This window comes from Aspergillus flavus, chromosome 3 (assembly GCF_009017415.1).
Source record: "Aspergillus flavus chromosome 3, complete sequence".
Lineage (NCBI taxonomy): Eukaryota > Fungi > Ascomycota > Eurotiomycetes > Eurotiales > Aspergillaceae > Aspergillus > Aspergillus flavus.
Window position 1 is genome coordinate 3002050 of NC_092407.1, and position 19477 is coordinate 3021526.

General features: G+C 49.4%; 8 protein-coding genes and 2 non-coding genes across 10 annotated transcripts; 4 read left to right on the forward strand and 6 right to left on the reverse strand.

The window, feature by feature from the left end:
* Nucleotides 1–300: 300 nt before the first annotated feature.
* On the reverse strand, nucleotides 301–2527 carry F9C07_7038 (type I phosphodiesterase/nucleotide pyrophosphatase; the record flags this gene model as incomplete). The annotated part of the gene is made up of 3 exons (XM_041291045.1): nucleotides 301–686; nucleotides 733–1999; nucleotides 2066–2527. The coding sequence occupies 3 exons, from the start codon at nucleotides 2525–2527 to the stop codon at nucleotides 301–303; spliced, it is 2115 nt and encodes a 704-aa protein (XP_041144790.1).
* Nucleotides 2528–3148: 621 nt separating this feature from the next.
* F9C07_t101 lies at nucleotides 3149–3220 on the forward strand. The gene has a single exon. It is a non-coding gene; the product is annotated as a tRNA-Gly (tRNA).
* Nucleotides 3221–3537: 317 nt separating this feature from the next.
* F9C07_t118 lies at nucleotides 3538–3609 on the reverse strand. Its single transcript has one exon. It is a non-coding gene; the product is annotated as a tRNA-Gly (tRNA).
* A 321-nt stretch (nucleotides 3610–3930) lies between these two features.
* On the forward strand, nucleotides 3931–4417 carry F9C07_1434223 (uncharacterized protein). Its single transcript, XM_071508093.1, has one exon. The coding sequence runs from the start codon at nucleotides 4052–4054 to the stop codon at nucleotides 4325–4327; it is 276 nt and encodes a 91-aa protein (XP_071365106.1). The 5' UTR covers nucleotides 3931–4051; the 3' UTR covers nucleotides 4328–4417.
* A 90-nt stretch (nucleotides 4418–4507) lies between these two features.
* Nucleotides 4508–5497, forward strand: F9C07_7039 (putative lysine-rich arabinogalactan protein 18 precursor; the record flags this gene model as incomplete). The annotated part of the gene is made up of 1 exon (XM_041285392.1): nucleotides 4508–5497. The coding sequence occupies one exon, from the start codon at nucleotides 4508–4510 to the stop codon at nucleotides 5495–5497; it is 990 nt and encodes a 329-aa protein (XP_041144791.1).
* A 401-nt stretch (nucleotides 5498–5898) lies between these two features.
* On the reverse strand, nucleotides 5899–6294 carry F9C07_7040 (putative cytidine deaminase; the record flags this gene model as incomplete). The annotated part of the gene is made up of 1 exon (XM_041285389.1): nucleotides 5899–6294. One exon carries the CDS (start codon nucleotides 6292–6294, stop codon nucleotides 5899–5901), a length of 396 nt encoding a protein of 131 aa, XP_041144792.1.
* Nucleotides 6295–6962: 668 nt separating this feature from the next.
* On the reverse strand, nucleotides 6963–8223 carry F9C07_7041 (putative acyl-CoA desaturase; the record flags this gene model as incomplete). Its single annotated transcript, XM_071511564.1, has 2 exons — nucleotides 6963–7987; nucleotides 8040–8223. The coding sequence occupies 2 exons, from the start codon at nucleotides 8221–8223 to the stop codon at nucleotides 6963–6965; spliced, it is 1209 nt and encodes a 402-aa protein (XP_071365107.1).
* A 581-nt stretch (nucleotides 8224–8804) lies between these two features.
* F9C07_7042 (uncharacterized protein) lies at nucleotides 8805–12449 on the reverse strand (the record flags this gene model as incomplete). Its single annotated transcript, XM_071511565.1, has 1 exon — nucleotides 8805–12449. The coding sequence occupies one exon, from the start codon at nucleotides 12447–12449 to the stop codon at nucleotides 8805–8807; it is 3645 nt and encodes a 1214-aa protein (XP_071365108.1).
* A 1034-nt stretch (nucleotides 12450–13483) lies between these two features.
* On the reverse strand, nucleotides 13484–15759 carry F9C07_7043 (uncharacterized protein; the record flags this gene model as incomplete). Its single annotated transcript, XM_041291047.2, has 4 exons — nucleotides 13484–14382; nucleotides 14438–14677; nucleotides 14747–15490; nucleotides 15546–15759. The coding sequence occupies 4 exons, from the start codon at nucleotides 15757–15759 to the stop codon at nucleotides 14054–14056; spliced, it is 1527 nt and encodes a 508-aa protein (XP_041144794.1). The 3' UTR covers nucleotides 13484–14053.
* A 2673-nt stretch (nucleotides 15760–18432) lies between these two features.
* On the forward strand, nucleotides 18433–18774 carry F9C07_7044 (uncharacterized protein; the record flags this gene model as incomplete). Its single annotated transcript, XM_071511566.1, has 3 exons — nucleotides 18433–18487; nucleotides 18638–18686; nucleotides 18717–18774. 3 exons carry the CDS (start codon nucleotides 18433–18435, stop codon nucleotides 18772–18774), a joined length of 162 nt encoding a protein of 53 aa, XP_071365109.1.
* Between the last annotated feature and the right edge of the window lie 703 nt (nucleotides 18775–19477).

Below are 19477 nucleotides of genomic sequence, written 5' to 3' on the forward strand. Positions count from 1 at the left end.
TCTTGAGTCATCATGTTAATCATTTTCATCGTCGGGTACCCAATTAGGGCAGACCCGATGCGGTATGACGTTGTGATCGGCGCCCAAGGATTTCAGCCTCATTGATCGCATTGCCAAGTTTCATTGGAGAATTCTCCTTCTCTCCTAATAGACAGAAGTACTGCAGCGAATCAAAATAATTAAATTATCCAACAAGATGTATATTATCTAACACGGAGAAAAGTGGGTATCTTTAAAGCAACGAATGGTATATACTATACCGCGGTCATCGAGTCCATTGGCTCTGCGATAACGTCGGAATTAAGGGAAATTGTCCTTCACGGTCTCAATTAGGTCCCCGGCCCAATCCTTCAGATCCTCGATTTTATCCCAAAGAGTCCCCCACCAGGTAGAGGGCTGGTCGTTTTCGCTGTCCGCCTCATCGTCTGACTCTGCCTCTGGTGGGGCCTCGGGGGCAGTTGTAGAGGTAGCTGTTGGGCTTGTGGAGGCCAGTACAGTCGAAGTCATGCTAAGCGATGCAGAGATAGCCGTGCTGCTAACTGGAGGGTCCGAAGGGTTCTCAAGCGCCGGGGTATCCTCGTCCGAATGCAGGCCCACGGGTTTTAAAGGCAGGCGCAGTGTTCCATTGTTCGGGCGCGGGTCAAGGCCGAGAGTATCACAGATGATATTATATACGTTGATATTTTCTACTTCGATTAGTCCGTTCCCATCATAAGACGGGATAGCACTTACGGAATACTTCCACCCGGCTATTGGGTTGGTGCGGGAATGCCGGGCCCCTGGCAATGAAGATCGCCCGCATCAGGGGATGTTCGTGATCATACCCGTGGACGCCTTTCGGGTGATATACCTCGCCTTTCTCCAAAGCGCTCTGGGCGTCGAAGTCAGGTCGTTCGACCACCGCCCAGCCAGTCTTCGGAATCACCCAGAGAGGGGCGATGCGATCGTTGTTCGTAAAATGGTAGCGCTCGGGCATCGCCTCACGGGTGTAAACCTCAACTGCATGCGAGTAATTCACGGCTATGCTCTCCAGTTGCTTCTGAAGCGTCTCAAGATCTTCTGGTCGTTTGGGGCGCAGCCCACGCAGCGGCCATCCATCAATGCGATCCACCAGGCTGAGATCGACAAAATCATCCAACTGTACCAATCGTTCGGTTGCCGTGGTGGCCATTCCATGGTCGGAGACAATTACTATGTTCACAATGTCGGTCAAGTTCCGGTCTTGCAGGCCAGCGAAGAGGCTACCCAACATATCGTCCACTTCCGAGATGGTGCTCCGAATCTCTGTGCTGTTGGGCCCATACTTGTGGCCATCAGCGTCAACATTAGGAACATAGGCAGCGATGAACTGAGGTCGTTCCGAAACTATTCCAGCCTCTTCCTCGAGGCCAGACATGTCGAGTAATTCCAAAATGCGATTGGCTTTGCGAGGGAGCGCTTCCGAGCCATTGTACTTATCTAGGATTGTCGGGTCAACGCCGCCAATGTGCGCTTCGGAGCCAGGCCACATATGAATGGCAGTCTTGACCCCCTGGTTCTCGGCAGCCATCCATAACGGTTCAGCATTCCACCACTTAGGCCGCATACTAACTGATGGGTGGGTGTAGTAGAACTCCTCCTGTAACTCTGGGTCCCAAAACGTGTTCCCCACAATTCCGTGACTCTCGGGGTATAATCCGGTAACGAGGGTAAAATGGTTAGGAAAGGTGACACTTGGAAAGCTAGGGAGCATGTACTGTGGCGACACGCCCTCGGCAATAAACTTGGTAAGGGTTGGTGTTAACCCACGGTTGAGGAAGTCCGCTCGGAACCCATCAAGAGAGATCAGAATTGTGGTGGGTGCGAAAAGAGCAGTGCCGTTCGACAGTAGTGTTTGAGGGGCTTTGGTCGTCCTGAAGGGCGTTGATGCTTTGTATGCTCCTAGCAGAAATATAAGGAAAAGAACAAAGATCGCCGCGAAGACCAAGGCAAGCTTGAGCCACGAGACGCGCTGAGGCCGCTGATAGAATGGGACAGTTAGACTGGGTGGTGGACATAACGCTTAGTGTCATTAGGGTAGCCATACCTCATCACCACCATATTCCTTGAGTTGTCGATCTAGATCGGACGACGATCGGCTCAGGAGGGAGCTCTCGTCGTCCCGATGACCCTCTTCCATCTCGAACATCAGCTCTCCCGAATCAGTCATTTTCTCATGCTGTCCTCTGCGCGCATCTCTTCTTTCCTCTCGCCGTCTTCGTCGGCGTTCTCGCTTTCCGATCTTTACACTTGGACTGTTGGGGCTGAAGATTCGCCGCAGACCGTGCGTTGGGCCTCCCCTGATCAACAACTTCTCCGTTTCCTCCTCGTCATTCAGCACGGTACGATCATGCTCTGCTAATTCCAGGGTTGTGCGAGATCTACGGAGAAACTCGTCATCTTCGGAGTCAGAGTCCTGCTCTGACGGCGATCGCAGGGACTCGGCATCATCATCGTAATCGCTGGGGGAAAGGAGTGAACGACTAGGAATATCACGTCGGGTAGGCATGGGGGATAGTAACGAAGGGCGGGATCAGTCAATCCCGATGTTTAGATCAATACATTGACCTAGACGATAAGGCAAACTACTAAGTGAGTGCACGAGGGAAGCAGTGACTGGTAGAATGATCGATTGGTCTCTCATTCAAGCTGCGGGTCATGAATCCGAGGCGTGACTTAACGGCCTTAGTCAGCTACGTCAGCTTGTGGATTGATGGCAGCATACAGGACCTGGGCTGTCCTTTTCATGGTAAACACTATGGTAGTAATTATGTGCAGTGCTCTTGGTGGGGGAGGTCATGACAAGGAGAGAGATATATGGGCAATTGGTGTTCTTGAGCCTGAGATATAATACCTCATGGTGCTTCACGCCAACTGCCGTCAATATATATTGAAGAGTATTTATGCCACCAACATACTGTTAGTAACAGTATCACCATCGACGAGGAAGGGAAGTCCTGAGCACCAACAGAGATATACACATCAACCCAATTAGATTTGAAGATAGAAACTGATCGTCCAAAACAAAGAAGGTGAAGGTAGCTGAATCAATGTGGATATAGATAGTCCGTACTGTCCCTCCAAATGACTTCCTCATTTGAATAGTAATTGTAAACTGATTAACTAAGCAGCGTCGGTAGTGTAACGGTTATCATTCTTGCCTTCCAAGCATGAGACCCGGGTTCGACTCCCGGCCGACGCATAAACAATTAGCCTAGTTCCTTCTTTTTGCACCCTCGTGCATACGAGGTGTACCTTTTGCGCATACAAGAGGATCAGCTAGCTAGGTAACGTTTTGTAAGTTTGTCGGCTATGGGCGAGGATGTCTTTTTATTTAGTTATACTTTACTGGAAAGTAAGTAGACGTGAATAACTTTTTGCAAATTAATTTATCTGGTCTATATAGATCTTATGGTAATGGAGTGGGATATACCCGCTATAGGCTATCCTATCCCAAGACACTTGTGACAAGGTAAAAAAAACACTCATAGTCTTAAAAAGAAAAAATTATTGGAAATCTGCGTCGGCCGGGAGTCGAACCCGGGTCTCATGCTTGGAAGGCAAGAATGATAACCGTTACACTACCGACGCTAGTACTTGTCAATTATAGACCTAGAATCCCTCAGATGCGGAAGACCCTCTGCACTGGCCAACTCACAGACCGAGACGCGTCGTGGAAAGCAGCACTGTCCACTAGTGTGTTCAAGCACTACCCAGTCTTGACCATCTTCATGCAGTTACTGTACACTGTCTGTAAGGCGAACGTCTTAGTACTGGTTTGGCAGGAATAAAGCCACCATGTCATTCCTGTCAACGGCCACCGTTGACCGTGGGTGCTTCCGGCTTCGTCCCCCAGGTGCCATGAGTTATATTCGCATTCAACTTAAAGATACAATGCTTTGTGGCACTGGTGGGGCCCTCTTTGGGTAAGCTCTACCTAGATTGAGACGATGGCGTTCCGTGGCTTGTTGGCCGCATCATCATATCCGCATCCGGTAATCTGCCGGCGACAAGTGATGCCCGTTCAGGAACCATGAAGCCGGAATTACACCGTCACGTGATAAGATATGCTTCATGCTTGTTCTGGGTAGTCTCTCTTGCTGTACGTCAATTCCGATGCCCTCTCCGGTGCTTAGGCAGTATGGCGAACATAATAGGATATTGTGCTTCTCCGGATGCAGCACCCATTGATACAAAGTCACTTTGCTGTATGGTCATACCGGTTGCAGGCGCTCACACCATCGAAAGACAAGATGATAGTTTCATTCTCTTCGATGGTACCGGATTAGTTGCCCTGGGACTACTATAAAAGCCCTTAGATGAGCTGTCCAAATCTTCTCATCATCAGTCTTCAATTCATCACTTTGCATCATATACACTTTTAATCAATACTTCTACACATTCTACCAGAGCGATCTTTGGTCTTTCCCCTTCAAACTAAAAGCATAGCTTTACTTGGCATTATCTTCATCTCATCCACTCAGTCACAATGCATATCTCGAATCACGTCGTCACTGCTTTGGCCATCGCCGCCGGTACTGCCAGTGCCTGGGATAAGAATGGCGAGCACACAGTAACGATCACCTCTTGCGAGGAAGCTGCCACCGCTGCACCAGTTGTCCCACCCAGTGCTCCTGCTGTCCAGCCAAGTGCACCTGCTGTTCAACCTAGCGCTCCGGCTGTTCAGCCTGGCACTCCCGCGCAGTCCAACATTCCCAGTGCTCCTGAGGCTCCCGCTGAGACTGGTGCTCCTGCTGGAACTGGCGCCCCTACCGCCCCTGCTGCTCCTGCTGAAACTGGTGCTCCTAGTGCTCCCGCAGGAACCGGTGCCCCTGCAGTTCAACCCAGTGCTCCCGCCGAGTCTGGCGCACCTGCGGCCCCAGCTGAGTCCGGTGCCCCTGCAGCATCTGGTGCTCCCGAGGCCCCTGCCGGAACTGGCGCTCCTGCAGCTCAACCTAGTGCTTCTGGTGTTCAGCCTGGAGGACCGGCTGAGTCCGCTGCCCCCGCTGAGTCCGCTGCTCCAGCGGCACCTGCTGAGTCTAGTGGCCCTGCCGCTCAACCTACTGCCCCTGCTGAGACCCATGTCCCTGCTATTCAGCCTACCGCTGGTGGCTCCAGTATTCCTGGTATCCCTGCTCAGTCCAGTGTCCCTCTCATCAAGCCTACCGTCCCTGCCGCTCAGTCCAGCGTCCCCGCTATCCAGCCAACTGTCCCAGGTGCTAACACTACCGCTCCTGCCGTGACCCCGAAGCCCTCCGCAAGCTCAGGCTTCCCTAAGTTCGCCAACTCGACTATCCCGAAGACCTCTACTTCTTCTTCTAGCCACACTACCGGTGGTGGCAACTTTGTTGGCGGCGGTGGCTCTCCTGCCAAGCCAACCTCCACTGGCTTCGCCCCTACCAGCCCCGGTTCCAAGCTCATCATTCCTGGTCTCACGGCTGTCGCCGGCATTGCTATTGGACTGATGTTCATGGCATAAGCAGCGACCCTTTCGACGATGGTTAATCTCCGCTCCGAAGCAATAACAGGAATGATGACGAAGCGGGGCCATTTTATGAAATTTCTACTTGACATACAATACTTTTTGTTCCAGGGTCAATGGCTTGAAACCCTCTACCCTCTTTTCCAAAAAGGACATCAAAGGACTTATTAGGGCGTTTGGGTTTGGCGTTTAGATCATATATTTAATCTGATAATAATAATAGACAGACATTCAAAATAACCTTCTCTCTTCCATCTTTCAAGCGTAGCCTGAACGCAACTCCAAGTGCCACAGAAACATATAACAAAGGGTCCCGACATACACCCCTCGACCCCCAAACTGGAGTATAACAGAAGAAAAAAAAGAAAAGAAAAGAAAAGAAAAGAAAAGAAAAACCGCTACTCCTCACCACCCCAAGAATAAGCAAAAGGCAACAACTCCCCAATACCAACAACCCTAGGCCCCTCCTCCCCTAAAACAATAACCCGAATCCCAGGGCACAAATCCCACAAAACCTGCCGACACCTTCCACAGGGACTCAAAATACGCCGTGTATCCTCGACAGCCACAATATACGTGAGATTCTCCGCCCCAGCCGCAGCAGCACTCCCCAGAGCGACGAGTTCGGCACAAGGGCCGCCGGTAAAGTGGTGGACATTTACGGCGGAGAAGACCCGGCCGTCGGAGGCGAGGATAGCGCTAGCGACGCTGTGCGTGTCGGAGGGTTTGATGCTGGTTATTGTTTTTGTGGCGGTTTCGAGGAGCACCCTTTCTTGGGGGGTTAGGGTGGACATTTTTGGTTCTTTTTCTGTTCTTTTTTCTTCTTCTTCTTGTTGTTGGGGAGGATGGGGCTTGGTTTAAGGGAGAATGGATTGTTGTGGTTTTGGTTATTTGGGCTTGGGAATGGGGTACGGTCTATTCTTATACTTGACTATACTGCGTGTTCAACTTAGGGTTCCACCGTCCCCGACATCCCGATTGGGTATAGAGGGTTTTTGGGATATACGATTCTGCCTACTGGAGGTTGCATCCATGAAGACTAGTGGGTCTGGACTGTAATGATACTATTTGCTCAGAAAGAGCAGTGGAGAGCATGGGTTTTGAGTCAGGGAATTCTCTACGATTTGTGGTGGTCTGGTGACTCTTCTCTTGTGCTGGTTTGTCCATGGGTCGGTTGCTTGGGTATATTACCTTGGCTTGGTTTATACATCGTGTTATAGGGCATTGGGTGCTTATTGCTGTTTATCCAGATCTAGACTTTATGTAGAGACTAGTTAATCCTATTGCTTACAGCAACGCTTGCTATATAGTTAATGTGTGTGTATCATGGTAGATTTTGAAACATGAGAAGATCTATTCTGAAGTCATTCATTAGTAGGAAAGGTTCTGTAAAACAAAACAGAATAGAGGAAAGAAGACACCACAAAGTCCATGAGTCATATCTTAACTAGTAATAACGCCTCTACTTCCAACACTCCACCTCCCCACCTCCCCTCAATACCGCAACCCGCATAGTAGCCAGAAGGTTCCTAGCCGCACGAGAATGGTCATAGACGCCGCCATTGAACAGCGCCGTAGCATCCTTCCCCAACATACCCTTAACAGTAGCCTCACCCCCGGGATGCTCAGCTAGGAATGCCCCAAGATCATGCACGACGCCTTCAACAACGACAAGCACTTGTCCCATCCCCACCCTCCGCTGATACTCCGTCCAATCAATAACAGGAAGCTCCTCCAGGGGCGTGCCCCAGTCTAGTCGTCGTTTTTCCTCATTAAGCCGCTTAAACCTTTGCTGCAGGCGCGCCTTGGCGATCTCATTATGCCGAAACCTCTTCAAGTCACCCGCCAGCCCGACAAAGCTACACACCCAGATAAACCACTTCGTCACATCGACCTGGTGCCACTCAATGCCATTCCGATAGTCCGAGGGAAACTCATGATGAAAGTTATGAAACCCCTCGCCGAGGGTAATAAGCGCCGTGAGCAGATGATCGCGCGGCGTATGCCGATCATCATACGGCTGATGGCCTAGATAATGCGCAAGAGAGTTCACACAGAAGGTTGCCTGATTGACAAAGAACGCTCGGAGAACGCCCGCGTAAAGAAACCCACCCGTCCAATCGTTCCACCCCAGTCCGGCTACCAGACAGGGGAGCAGCCAGCCCATGCCGAAGGCAGCTAAGAAGTAATACTTATGCTGCCAGACTACGACAGGGTCGTGGTCGATATCGGAGAGGTTGATGCGGGCTCGCTGTTTTCTTTCATTCCGAGGCTGACGGAGGAGAACCCATAGGATATGTGCGTGGAGGAGACCCTTGTTCACGCTGTATGGGTCAAGGTCGGTGTCTGTGTATCGGTGGTGGAGGCGATGCTCGCGCACCCAGAACCGGATTGAGCCCTGGAGACTTCCGGCGCCGAACGCGGCGAGAAGCCATTTGAGGGGCGTTGATGCTGTGTAGGATCTGTGGGCCCATAGGCGGTGGTATCCTGTGGTGTTGTTAGTTTCTCTTTTGACGTGTTCATGTTTTGAGTGGGTTACCGGCTGTTATAGAGCCCAGCGAAAACAAGTAGTATACGACTGACAGGACCAGGGTTTTCAAGGTCAAAGGCACCCAAAGTGACTGGATAAAAGCCCAAAGAGGGATGAGAACCAACATGGAAAAATTAAACCATTGGATGCGTTGATACCACGGTTGGTGGTCTGTGAAGCTGCTTGTTGCCATTGTGAATCTATGACATTTGCTTGTCTTCCTAGGTCTCTGTTCGGGCCGAGATGCTTGCTTTTATAAGGGCCTATCTTGAATTTCTTTTTCCTTCGAAAAGCAGGTATCTTCCAATCGGGAAGAAATTCAGCTCACCCGCCCATTTTTTTAGGTAAGGGATGTGGGTCATGCTGCATCTCCGGTCATGTTGTGTTACTTTGCAGTGATTGGAATGATGACAGACTCGGAACGTGATGCGTCCATGTCTGGTTCTGCATGTACTATATGACCACGTCATATTTTATTGCATCGACCTGACTAGACCGTTGCATATGATAGATCCAGTAGATGCCCTCGGGAGTCATTCTTCATGTGACCTAGTGATCTATCGTGATTGCCGACCTCAGGGTTTCTGGATATACAAATGATCTTGCGGTTCGGAACGGTATGCAATGTGACTTTTCAGATAGTTGAGATAGTATCTGGCATAGATTATAAGATCTTTGAGAACAGGAAATGCAGAGGATGCTTAGCGCAAAGTAAAAACATAGAGGAAGAAGGAGTGACAGAGAATATAGCTGGAAATACCACATCTGACCAGCCTACGACCTAGAAATCCAGTTCGTCCACTGACAAGAACAGCCCCCAGTTCCACCGTCAAAACCCCCATAACCCGACGCACTCAATGCGGTATCAGACATATTAAAAATTCCAGGTGCCGGATTGATGGTATTACCGCCGAATCCACGATCTTCGACTTGCAATTTCACCTCAGTCGAGTTGACATGCTGATCTGATTCCATACCGTAGCAGTACACCATCTTCTTCTTTATCGCGCCCCCGTGCCGATCTAGAGTGATCGTTATAGGATACGGGAAGGAACCGGGACGAACGAAGTCCGTAGCGGAGTTGGAGCTAGTTGGGTTACTGGTCCCTGTGTGGGTGGGTGTTGGTGTTGTGCTGCCAGATGAGCTGTTACTGAGGAGGGTCTTTCCGGGACGAGTCCAGATCTGAACGAGAAAGCGTGTCTGGGACCAGGTACACCTGACTCGGGCATGTGCTTTACTTGGGCCGCCGTTGCCATCGCTTGTAGAATCATCGTTCTTGCTGTCCGTGAGTGGAGCAGATGATTCAAGGAAAATAGACCGGTCGAAATAGGTGTAGAAGCCATAGTGCTCGGTGTCCTGCCCGCGGTTGTATAGCCGCACGGGCTGTGACTCAGGAAGAGGATAGAGCTTTGCGGCTGCAGCGGTGCCATCGGAATCAAGGTCTGGAGATGGGAGGAGGGATTCTATGTCAGGGAACGCACTGTCTGATCTCCGTGACAGTTTGGAGGTGGACATCTGGAGAGGGGAGAGTATTGTCATGTAGAAGGGCGTCTCTTCGCCCGCATAGGGAACGCTGTTCTTATCAGTGGTGTTGCCCAGAAAAGTCTGGTCGTTCATGTCTGGCGGGGATGGTGACGGGCTGAACAAGTTATCAGATCTTCTAGAAGCTTTTGCTTTGCTAGACTTCGACGCAACAGTCGTGCTATTCGAATATGTCCCATTACGAAAACGAATCTCAACACGAAAATTAGGTTGGTTTGCAGCATAAGGCTTGTTGTCTGACTGCTGTTCATTGGGCAAGGCGCAGCTCCAGAGGGTGGAAGGTGTAATACAGCCCGAGTTTTGTACTCGAGGCTCGGGGCCAGCAACTGTAGCAATGCCTGTCGGCATAGGTGGATAGCCGGTTAGATTCAGCCATTGCGACTGGACAGGTGTCTCGTCCCCCTTCCTGGTAAGCATTATAGCGAGAATAACGGCGGCCACGACAATGATAATGAAGAATGAAGCAATGGCCGCATACCACCGGCGCCTCAGCCGTCCTTCACGTCCAGGTCTCCCAAAACATCCCTTGTTGCTGAAACAACCTCTGCCGCGCCAAAGCCCACCAGCTTTCCTACCGATCGCATCTTCTTTCTCCAGCCTTCTTCGTCGAGACTCTATTCTATTGCTTTCTGTAACTGGATTCATCGTTGCCTCCCGGGTGATCGGAAGAGGATCCACACGCGGTGGTAACGTGGCGGGAGTGTTCCGATGAGACGTATACGCAGGCGCCGGGGTAGAGTGTATGTCAGATAGAGGGATTGAGCCTGTCTTTTCCGTTGCTCGTTGGAAGCCTGGGGAGACAGGACCGGGAGATTGCGGTTGTGCTTGGGGCTGTTCTTCATGCTTTTGCGTCCCTTCGCTTGAAGGGGGAACCACTATGTACTGGGGTACAACTCGTTCAATAGTAGCGCCGGGAGCAGAGGACGGTACGGGGGTATATTGAATGTATACATTCGTGACTGGCGGCGGGACGGTGCTACTTGGCTGAGCCGGCTGAACAAAAGGGTTGGTCTCAGCTTGGTTGCCTGCTGCAGGTGCTGGCTCCCTAATGGCCTCTTCAGAGAGAGGTTTCGTAGAGTTTTCTTCGGGAGGGGCTCTCATGTCGTCCTTTGAGCCGCTATCTTCCTTCGAGTTCTCCACGGGGGTATACGGTTGTTTGTCGATGACCGTTGACGGAGGCCGGGAAGTTGTGACAGGAATGACTATAGATTTTGAACCTTCGGGTTCTTTGTCAACGGGTTTCGGCGCGTCATCCACATCAATGAGCACACCTCTTCCACCCGAACCACTGCCTTCTGTGGTATCTACATTGGGGACTGGAATTTGATCTTTAGGAGTTATCGAACAGACATGGTTGATGCACTCAAAGTAAGGCTTCCCGGTAAATACCTCATGTGCACAAGCATGATAGTACTCGGCAGCAGCGCCCTGAATTGTTTGGTCGGGAAAGCCAAACGCTGCGTTATTCAGGTCACTCGGATCCTGGACTTGACAGTCAACAGCTTTATCATCGGCGAAAGGGTTGTTTTGAGATGGCTGCCAGTCGGAGATACCTCGACTGGCTATCGTCGTTTCGGGTGTATCAGGTGAAAAATACGATACCTCCTTCTCCCACCACTCATCGCTTGATCCTGTCAAATCGGTGGCAATACTGGGCACAGGAGGTGGATGTGCGTCAATTAATGTTCTTCGACTGGTGATTGTGTTGGAACGACCCAATAAAGGCGACAGAAGGTATGTCCACCATCCCTGGGACTGGTGTCTATTAACTTCCGTATTAACGCTCAATCGACTCATATTGTCGATGCCACTCAAACGATCAAAAGCTCTCTTAACGCTTCCGTTGGAGTATGACCTTGAGCGAAGCCCTGGATGCGATTGAACGTCTTCCTCGAAGACCGTACCACTGGAATATGCACGTTGCTTCCTAGATGTCACTGACTGCCTTTTGAGCGTCTCTTGGTCTGTAACTTCACTCTTAGCCACTGCATGCTCTGCCGGAATGGCGGGTACAGGCGGGATATCTAACTCGCTCTTTTCTATACACGGAGTGGGTTGGGAGTAAATGCTAGATGCGACTCTGGGAGGGTTGCAAACTTGGCTAAAGCCTGCCCAAAAATCATCGTCCTTTGCCGGTGTGACAACTATTGAGGGCGTGAGGGGCGTCTGCTGGATATCTGCAACGTCAAGCTCTTTAGAATATCTTTTCCGCGAAGTAGTGGTTTCTTCGCGTGGCATGCTGAAACCAATCATTATCGGCCGGTCTGATGGAGACAAGTCATCCTTGCCTCTCTGTTTTGGTGAGCTGCTAGGCCTCCAGTCAAACAAGGAAGATCCCCTTTTCGCCAGGTTCGAAGGCTCGTTAGGAAGTTGCTGCAATCCATGACTCGTTCCTTTCTTCAGGATGCCCTTGACCTTCTGCGCCGATCTTTCTTCTGCCCTTTCCTTTGAAAGGACCTTGAGATCATTTAAATCCACGAACCCCTCCTCCGGTATATTATCACGAGGTTTCGGTGCTGCTAGTGAGAAATCGGTGACCAGATTCAATCCCAGAGGCCGCTCCGTATTCTTCTTGACTGCTGGCTTCGGATTGTCCGCACTCTCTGCCGCCTTTTGCACGAAGTAGTAACTATTGGCCTCACGCACCGGCTCCCTGTCCTCCTGCCGTTGTCCGTATTCTACTTTGCGGGCGAATGGGTTCTGGCTGGACACTTTCGCCCCCAGATGATCGAAGGGACGAAGCTTTTCCATGTCTCGCTCATCCGGAGACGAGGAAATTGGAGTAACAACCTCTTCTGTGATTGGGGACGACAAGGGAAAAGTCGGGATTGTGGGAATCCGCAGTTCAGCTTGCGGCTTCTGGCGCTTCCAACCCATCGTCTGTGCATTGTCAATCAAAGCCAACTTATAGAATACTTAGACCCGAAGTATCAGTGTGACCACAGAGTAACATACCTTAGTCAGATGTGTATATCAACTAGAACAAACCACTTCCCCGCGGACCAGTAGGAAAGATCATAGACATAAGGGCGTTATATCGGGTTTAGTCCATTCAAGAAAGGTATTTCAGGCAATGGACAAAGAAACACATTAACAATGTATTCTCCCTGCCAACAAAGCATTCAAGAGAGTGAATGGGGGTGTCAGTCAATAAAACAAAGACAACAGTGGTACTTCAAAGTGAGACCGTGAGATCGTGTTAATCAGACGTCGTAACCATGCCTTCCAATCCTGATATATGGAATACCCGAATATGTTTTCGGGGTTGAATGTATAGTTGAGATGCGTAAATTGAACGACAAAGGGCAAACTGGGAGAAGGACTATTATCACAACACAATGAGGCGAGGAAGATGGAAGAGAGCAAATTGGATGGGAAGACATTTGCCGAAGAAGTAACTTACATCTATTATTTTTATTATTAGTCTAGGAGCTCATGCATCAGCGCTCAGGGCCACGATCCAACCTATTGGGCACTGCTCTTCTGCAGAATGCTAAATACCCGTGCTCCATAGTACATGCGGGAGCTGATGATGTCTGAGCTACCTTCATTGGACGAGAAGCTCTGGTGACCCCTGCTAAATGCAGACCGGGGGTCCTGGTTTGATCACGTATTGGCCCAGAGAAAGATGCAGGAATGTTTGTAGCCGCCATGATGGAGTCGTGGGTACGGCGCTTATTCAAGACACTGAAGAAGTGGTCGTGAAGCTCCCGGGCGCCAATCAGGCGTCGCGAGATCTCCCCAGACAAAAATAGATCCGACACCTTCAAATATACGTATGTATACACATTCATCGTCCGAAATCAATTGGACAGTAGATAATTGCTTTAGATATACAATGACTCACGGAACACTCGTACCAGTTTCTGGCGAAAAAGGTTGGTTTCGGTGGACGTTCAATAAATCAATTCACGTATGGTCCCAGTAACCATTCAGGGCGCTTCATCAACATAATAATCACATAGACCTCGGGGATATCAATTGAAACACCATACACACTCCTATTCCAAGCTGGTTTGCGCTTTTTCGTTTTGGTACACACGCACTATAAAGGCACCCACTGTGTCAACGGTGAGGACAAACATAATGAACATACACTTCCCATATCCAAATCCAAACCCCAGATATCCTGTCTCACATGCGAATAGATGAATCATGATGCAAATGTTTATGAGAAGAAAGGGAGATAAAGACGTCAAGGCCGGGTTCAATAAGACACCGCGGCAGAGTGGCTGCCACTGAAGGAAATCAGGAAAAGGCACGGCGATGGTGAGACGGAATGTTCGCGCTCGGAAATAATAAAAATAAAAATAAGAAAGGGGAAACCACCCGAATCAAATCTACAAGTGAGCTACAGAATAGGAAGATGACGTTTCCGCGTTCAGGGCGCAAGAGGCTGAATGGAACAGGCTCAGGACCGACATACTCGTATCACAGCCATGTCATAAAATAATCGCGTAGAGAAGATTTCCTTTGTTGTACTACCGTCGCTCATCGGTGTACTGCACGCCTTGCATTGGTGCGACAGACCCATTCATCAGAGGTGGTAAAGTCCGTGGCTGCTCCTGCGTCATCCCAGCGCCCGGGGCGTAACTAGGAAACATGGCGCCATGTGATTGCCCATTAGCCTGCGGTGTAGCCATCGAATGATGCTCGAACATCGATTGCGGTCGCGATTGCCCATTAGCTTGTTGCTGTTGCTGCTGCTGATTAAGCTGGGCCCGCATGTCGTCGACTTCGGTTCGGAGAAGATCGTTCTCCCGGCGAGCGTTGCTCAGCATCTTCTCCAGTTGTCCAATGTACTCAATCGCTACCAAAGAGTTAGTATGGTAACTACACATAGACATAGGCAGTTGTATCGTTACCTCTTGTAAGGGTCTCCCATTTACTCGACTTGTTATTCTGGCTTTGCGGAAGACGCATCCGCAGAGCCTCGAAGCAATCCTTCATCTCGCTACGGCGTTTCCGCTCCGCCAACTTATGTGTCACCCTCAGCTCAGGTGTCCTGCTGTACGGCGTACTGCCGCTGTGTAGGTCGGCCTCTCCAATAAGTCCACGAACTTGTTTATGTTGTAGCGAATGATGGTGGACATTTTGAGGGAGTTCTAAAGCATGATCAGTTTTTGATGACCCCACAGACCGGCATATGTTGCCGAATTCACAGATTGACATACCATGCTGACCACGAGGCAAACGGGAATCTGAGTAGATGCTGCTTGAAAAAGACTCCGCCGTACTTCCTTTTCTGCAAAACTGTGCGTTCGACTTTTCGGTCGTAGAAGAGATTGAATTGGACCGTGCAACATCCGGATCTGGGAAAGCGTATGCAAGACCAGCTGTGGGCGCCTCCGCATTATAAATTTCCGAGCGAGGGTTCGACGAAATTGCAGGTGCAGTGCGGCCAGCCGCAAATCCACGATGTTCGCCAGCCCGTGGGCCCAAAGGGGAGAGAGGCTGTCCCCCAGAATAGCGGGGGCCTCGGTAGGTATTATTCATATTCACATCCATAGATATTCCACGCTCTCGTTGTAACCCCGAGACGATCGATGTCTGCGACGCGTTCGTGCTGTGATATGGAGAAGCGGGATTTATGGCAAGGGAGCTTATTCCCTGATTCATCCGACTATCAATACTGCTCCGTCGTGACTCCGCGGGCTCTGCAATGCTGCCTCTCTGAGATGGCGCGTCATAGTTCTGGTTAATAGAAGGGAGCGCTGGATTTGGCTGCGCCGAGCCGAAGTTCGGAGATGGTTGAGCGCCCGAGGAGGAAGGGGTATTGGCGTTCGAATGGTCGTTAGGATAAGGAGATCGATCGGAGACCGTGGACACGCGATTGGGAGACGGCTGAGAGGACGTAAGGAATGATAGAGAAGGGTAGTTACCGGTCCCGTTTGTCGCGGTGGAGTAGGTAGAGGATCCTGAGCAAATCATGTCAGCACTCCTTAACCAACTAAGGTCCTGCGGCGATTTTACTTGTGCTCTGGGGCATAGACCAATTCCCCGAGTCCCGCTCGATTGTATTCAACGACACATTACCGGGCGACTTCTCCGCTGGAGGAGCGGCGGTGCTGGTCATGCTCGCTGTCAATGTCGATATCGAGGGGAGGGTCTGCGATGAAGATACTGTAGGGGTTTGGGGTCCAGTGGTGGCAGGCTCCCACGGCCGATGTGTAAGTGTGGCTTCCATGGTCGATTATTCGCGGTATGCGTGCCAATGCGGAAAGCGAAAAGGAATCGTGTTCGATTGAGCGTCCTGGTACTGAATCTAGAATAAACCAATTCGAGCGCACTTATTTCATGTTCCACGAGCAAGTAGACAGGCAGTCAGATGGGTCGAACTGTCGTTCTGATCTTCAAGACGATAGAATCTCTGTCGTCGCGAGAAATGATCCCAGAATCGTGTAACTGGCACTTATTCCAGATCTCAACGGTGACGATTTGCTGTCGCAGAAACGTCCAGAGCGTACCCCCAGGTTGCTTCTCTAGTTCTGGATACCCCGCAAAATACTCACTTCAATCCAGGGCCCGATTTAAGGGACCAAGAGACACTCTTCTCGTGAAGTCTATGCGTGACTCGGCAATGCGACACGAAGGATATCCGTTGACCAGGAACCAGTCGGACGTCGACCCACAAAACACAAAATCCACCACGCAGAAATTTTTCCACTGGCAAAAATCAAATTCGATATTAGAAATCCGGAATATATAAGGACGTCGAGGAGAAGTATGGGTTGTGAAGAGCAAGTCTGGGCGGGTTATAGAAGACGGACGTTTGAGGGGGGTGGAAATAACGTGGTAGGTGGTAGGAATGACCGAAACCAAGTGTACTGGCGAAACACCGGGTGGAAATTTTGGGGGCTTTTAAAAAAGAAAAAAGAAATATTTAAATAAAAAGGAAAGGCTAAATTTTTTCCCTTAAAAAATGACAATGCAATTTCACGTCAGCATGAGATGCGGAAATTAGGTACAGACGGTAGCAGGCAGAGCCAATAATGCCGGGCCATGGGTTCGCAGGTGATGAATCTCACAGACAGTAACTTACCTTAAAAACGAAAGCGCAAACGCTCAAGAGGCGCAGCGGAACGTGGCACAAAATCCAAAGGACGAACAATTGGGCAGGAAGAAAGCTGTTTAGGGCAAGGATCCCGACCGATGATGGCCAGTAGAACTTTATTAAGACCAGCGGAAAGTAGTATAGGCTTGTCCCGGGGGGTTGAAGACAGAAGACAGAGGCGGGGAACTAAAGGAAGGAAAGGAAGGAAGAGGGATCCAATATTCCTCCGGAGACAGAGACGAAATAGGTTGATTCAATTGTGAGCGTGAGGAAAAGATGATGGGAGAGGAAGAAAATGAGAGGGTAAAAGAAAATTCTAAAAAAAAAAATTTGGTTGCGAATAGGTAATAATAATAATAGTAACTGGGAAGAAGGAATACGGAGGAGTGTACCTCAGACAGTGGAACTCCAAGAAGTTTGGAACTCGATCAAGTGGGAAGGACTAAGGCAATCTAGTCGCGGAAGCTATCGACGTGATATTCGGCCTAATAGGTTGGGGCGGCAGTGGAATCGAGGGATGGCTGAAAGAAAATGTAAATGCAGCAGACAGGTAAAAAATTACTGCGTCGGAGTTGATAGTTCCCGTACCAAGTCCCGTATTCAGACGCGAGACAAAGGGAAGAGACTCGTCAATATACCCTAACTCAGGTGATCATATAGGACAGAACGCTCTGAAAAGGGACAAACGTCTTGAATCATAATAATTGGAGGAAGAAGAAGGGTTAAATCGATAGTAGAAGCAAAACCGAAAGATCGGTTGAATCGATGTGGAAGGACGTATTATACTACTACCTAAACCGGAGATGACCGTCCCTGTAATCCACTGCCAGTCGCTTAGAGGGAGAGAAATAAAAATGAGAGTCGAGTGTGCTAGCTGGAGGATTTATGACGAGGCTGATTGACAGATACGGTTCATCCCTCTGCGAAAATTAGATTTATGGGAGAAATTTAAGTGACTATGACCGGCTCCATGGAAACTTCAACACATGGTGCATGATGCAGTCCCAAGTCACTCACACACCCCTTTCTTATACAGATCAGGTACAGCACCGTACCATCATAAGTAAAAAATAAAAATAAAACAAACATCAAATAAAAATAAAATAAAATTAAAAATGTTAAAAGTATGCATGCAATCACAGACCACTTCTCTGCACTGACAGTGTTTAAGCCCTCTTGCCTATATTGCACACATGCTGTATACACACAGACATCGGCATGCTTGTGGTTTCTATCCTGAAAAAGGAAACAGACTCTACACATGTTTGACCAAATAACATCACATCAGAAGTCTTGATGCTGGGTCACTAACGGTTTTGTGTAACTGCCAAGTAGAATAGAAAGAATAGGGAAAAGAAAAAGTAACTTAGTATTAATAAAGATGGAAAGTACTGGAGAAGTTTTACCCGATTTATGCACATCACCTGTTACCACCAGCAGTAAACACGAGGGACATTTCAAGGTGATCAGAGACCGGCTAAAGGCATACCAACTGCATTCATATGACAGGCGCCGCGACACTCGAACTGGCGGATATTGCGGAGTAGTGAGTAGAGATTTGAGGATCTACTCTCGGAGGAAACACGGAGAAGAATAGATACTGAATAAAATCCATGAGGTAGTAGTAGTCTAGTCAAGCACTAGACCTCGAGAGAAGCGCACTACTGCATGGAAATGGGACACAGGGGCCACTGCCACGAGGCCGTCTTCTCTGGGGGGTCAAACTAACTGGGGGTACGTACCCGTACCCTCCTTGAACACCATCATCCATGGTTACCGTCGAGCCATATTTGAGTCATTTAAAGCATGGCCATTGAACAGTACCCCGACTTCTGTCGAATGTCAGGTACCAAACTTGAGAGTACTCAGCCATCCAATAGTACCAAATAAATACCCTGCTTTTAAATGGATACTACTATTTTCGAGTCTCTTTTTGTTACCCCCGGAAATGTTCGAGTCGACAGTGATACATACATGCAATACGTACATACTATATACTCTATATGCATAGAATTTGTTTCTGTAGGCGCCGCCATTTGTTTACAGGTACAAGACAATAGGTAAATAGTATCTACTATATATCCTTGAAGCTCGTCCTCGCTATGTAGCCTGGTGATCACCATTGCGGCGGAGACAGCACCTCTGTGATCAGACCCTGTTATGTTACTCAACATATATAGTAACGGTACGTGCGCTATCCAAGGTACTGCACCTTCATCAGTTCAGATGATGATTCCTATCTTTACCTCTCGCTTAATTTTCTCGCCCACTCATTCACCTCATCGGTTCTACAACTTCCCTTTTGGTTTTCCAAAGTTTGGAGCGGAATAGCCGAGAGATCTGCCCTTTTAGAGAAATTGTAAGGACTTATCTTGGCAATCCTCTTGTCGATCTGAGCTGGCGATACAGTACAAAGACGGCTAGGAAGAGGGTCTTAATGTCTAATTCTGTTTTTTTCCTTTGCTTTGCCTCAACCCCCGCCCCACTCTGCATCTGCGTGTCGAGCCGGGGACCGGACATTGAAAGGACCTCATAATTGGAGCCATGCTAGCCGATGGAGGCCTAACTCAAAACAGGGTAGGGCCTGTTTGCCAGACTTCCATCGGCCACGGGGGTCCCCACTTTTCAAGGTAGAAAGTCAAAGATCCATACTTGAACTTGGTGGTCCAACGGGGGAAACTTTGTTGTGTGTCTGCCTGTTTGAAACTTCCCCCCGGGGAGGAGGGGGTGTTCTGCATGATGGGGGGTGGTAGTGGAAAATAAATAAAAACGGTAGGGAGGGATTTTCGGAAAAATAGAAAAAATAAAAAAAAAAGATATTTTCACATTGAATCTACTCCCGGTCCGTATT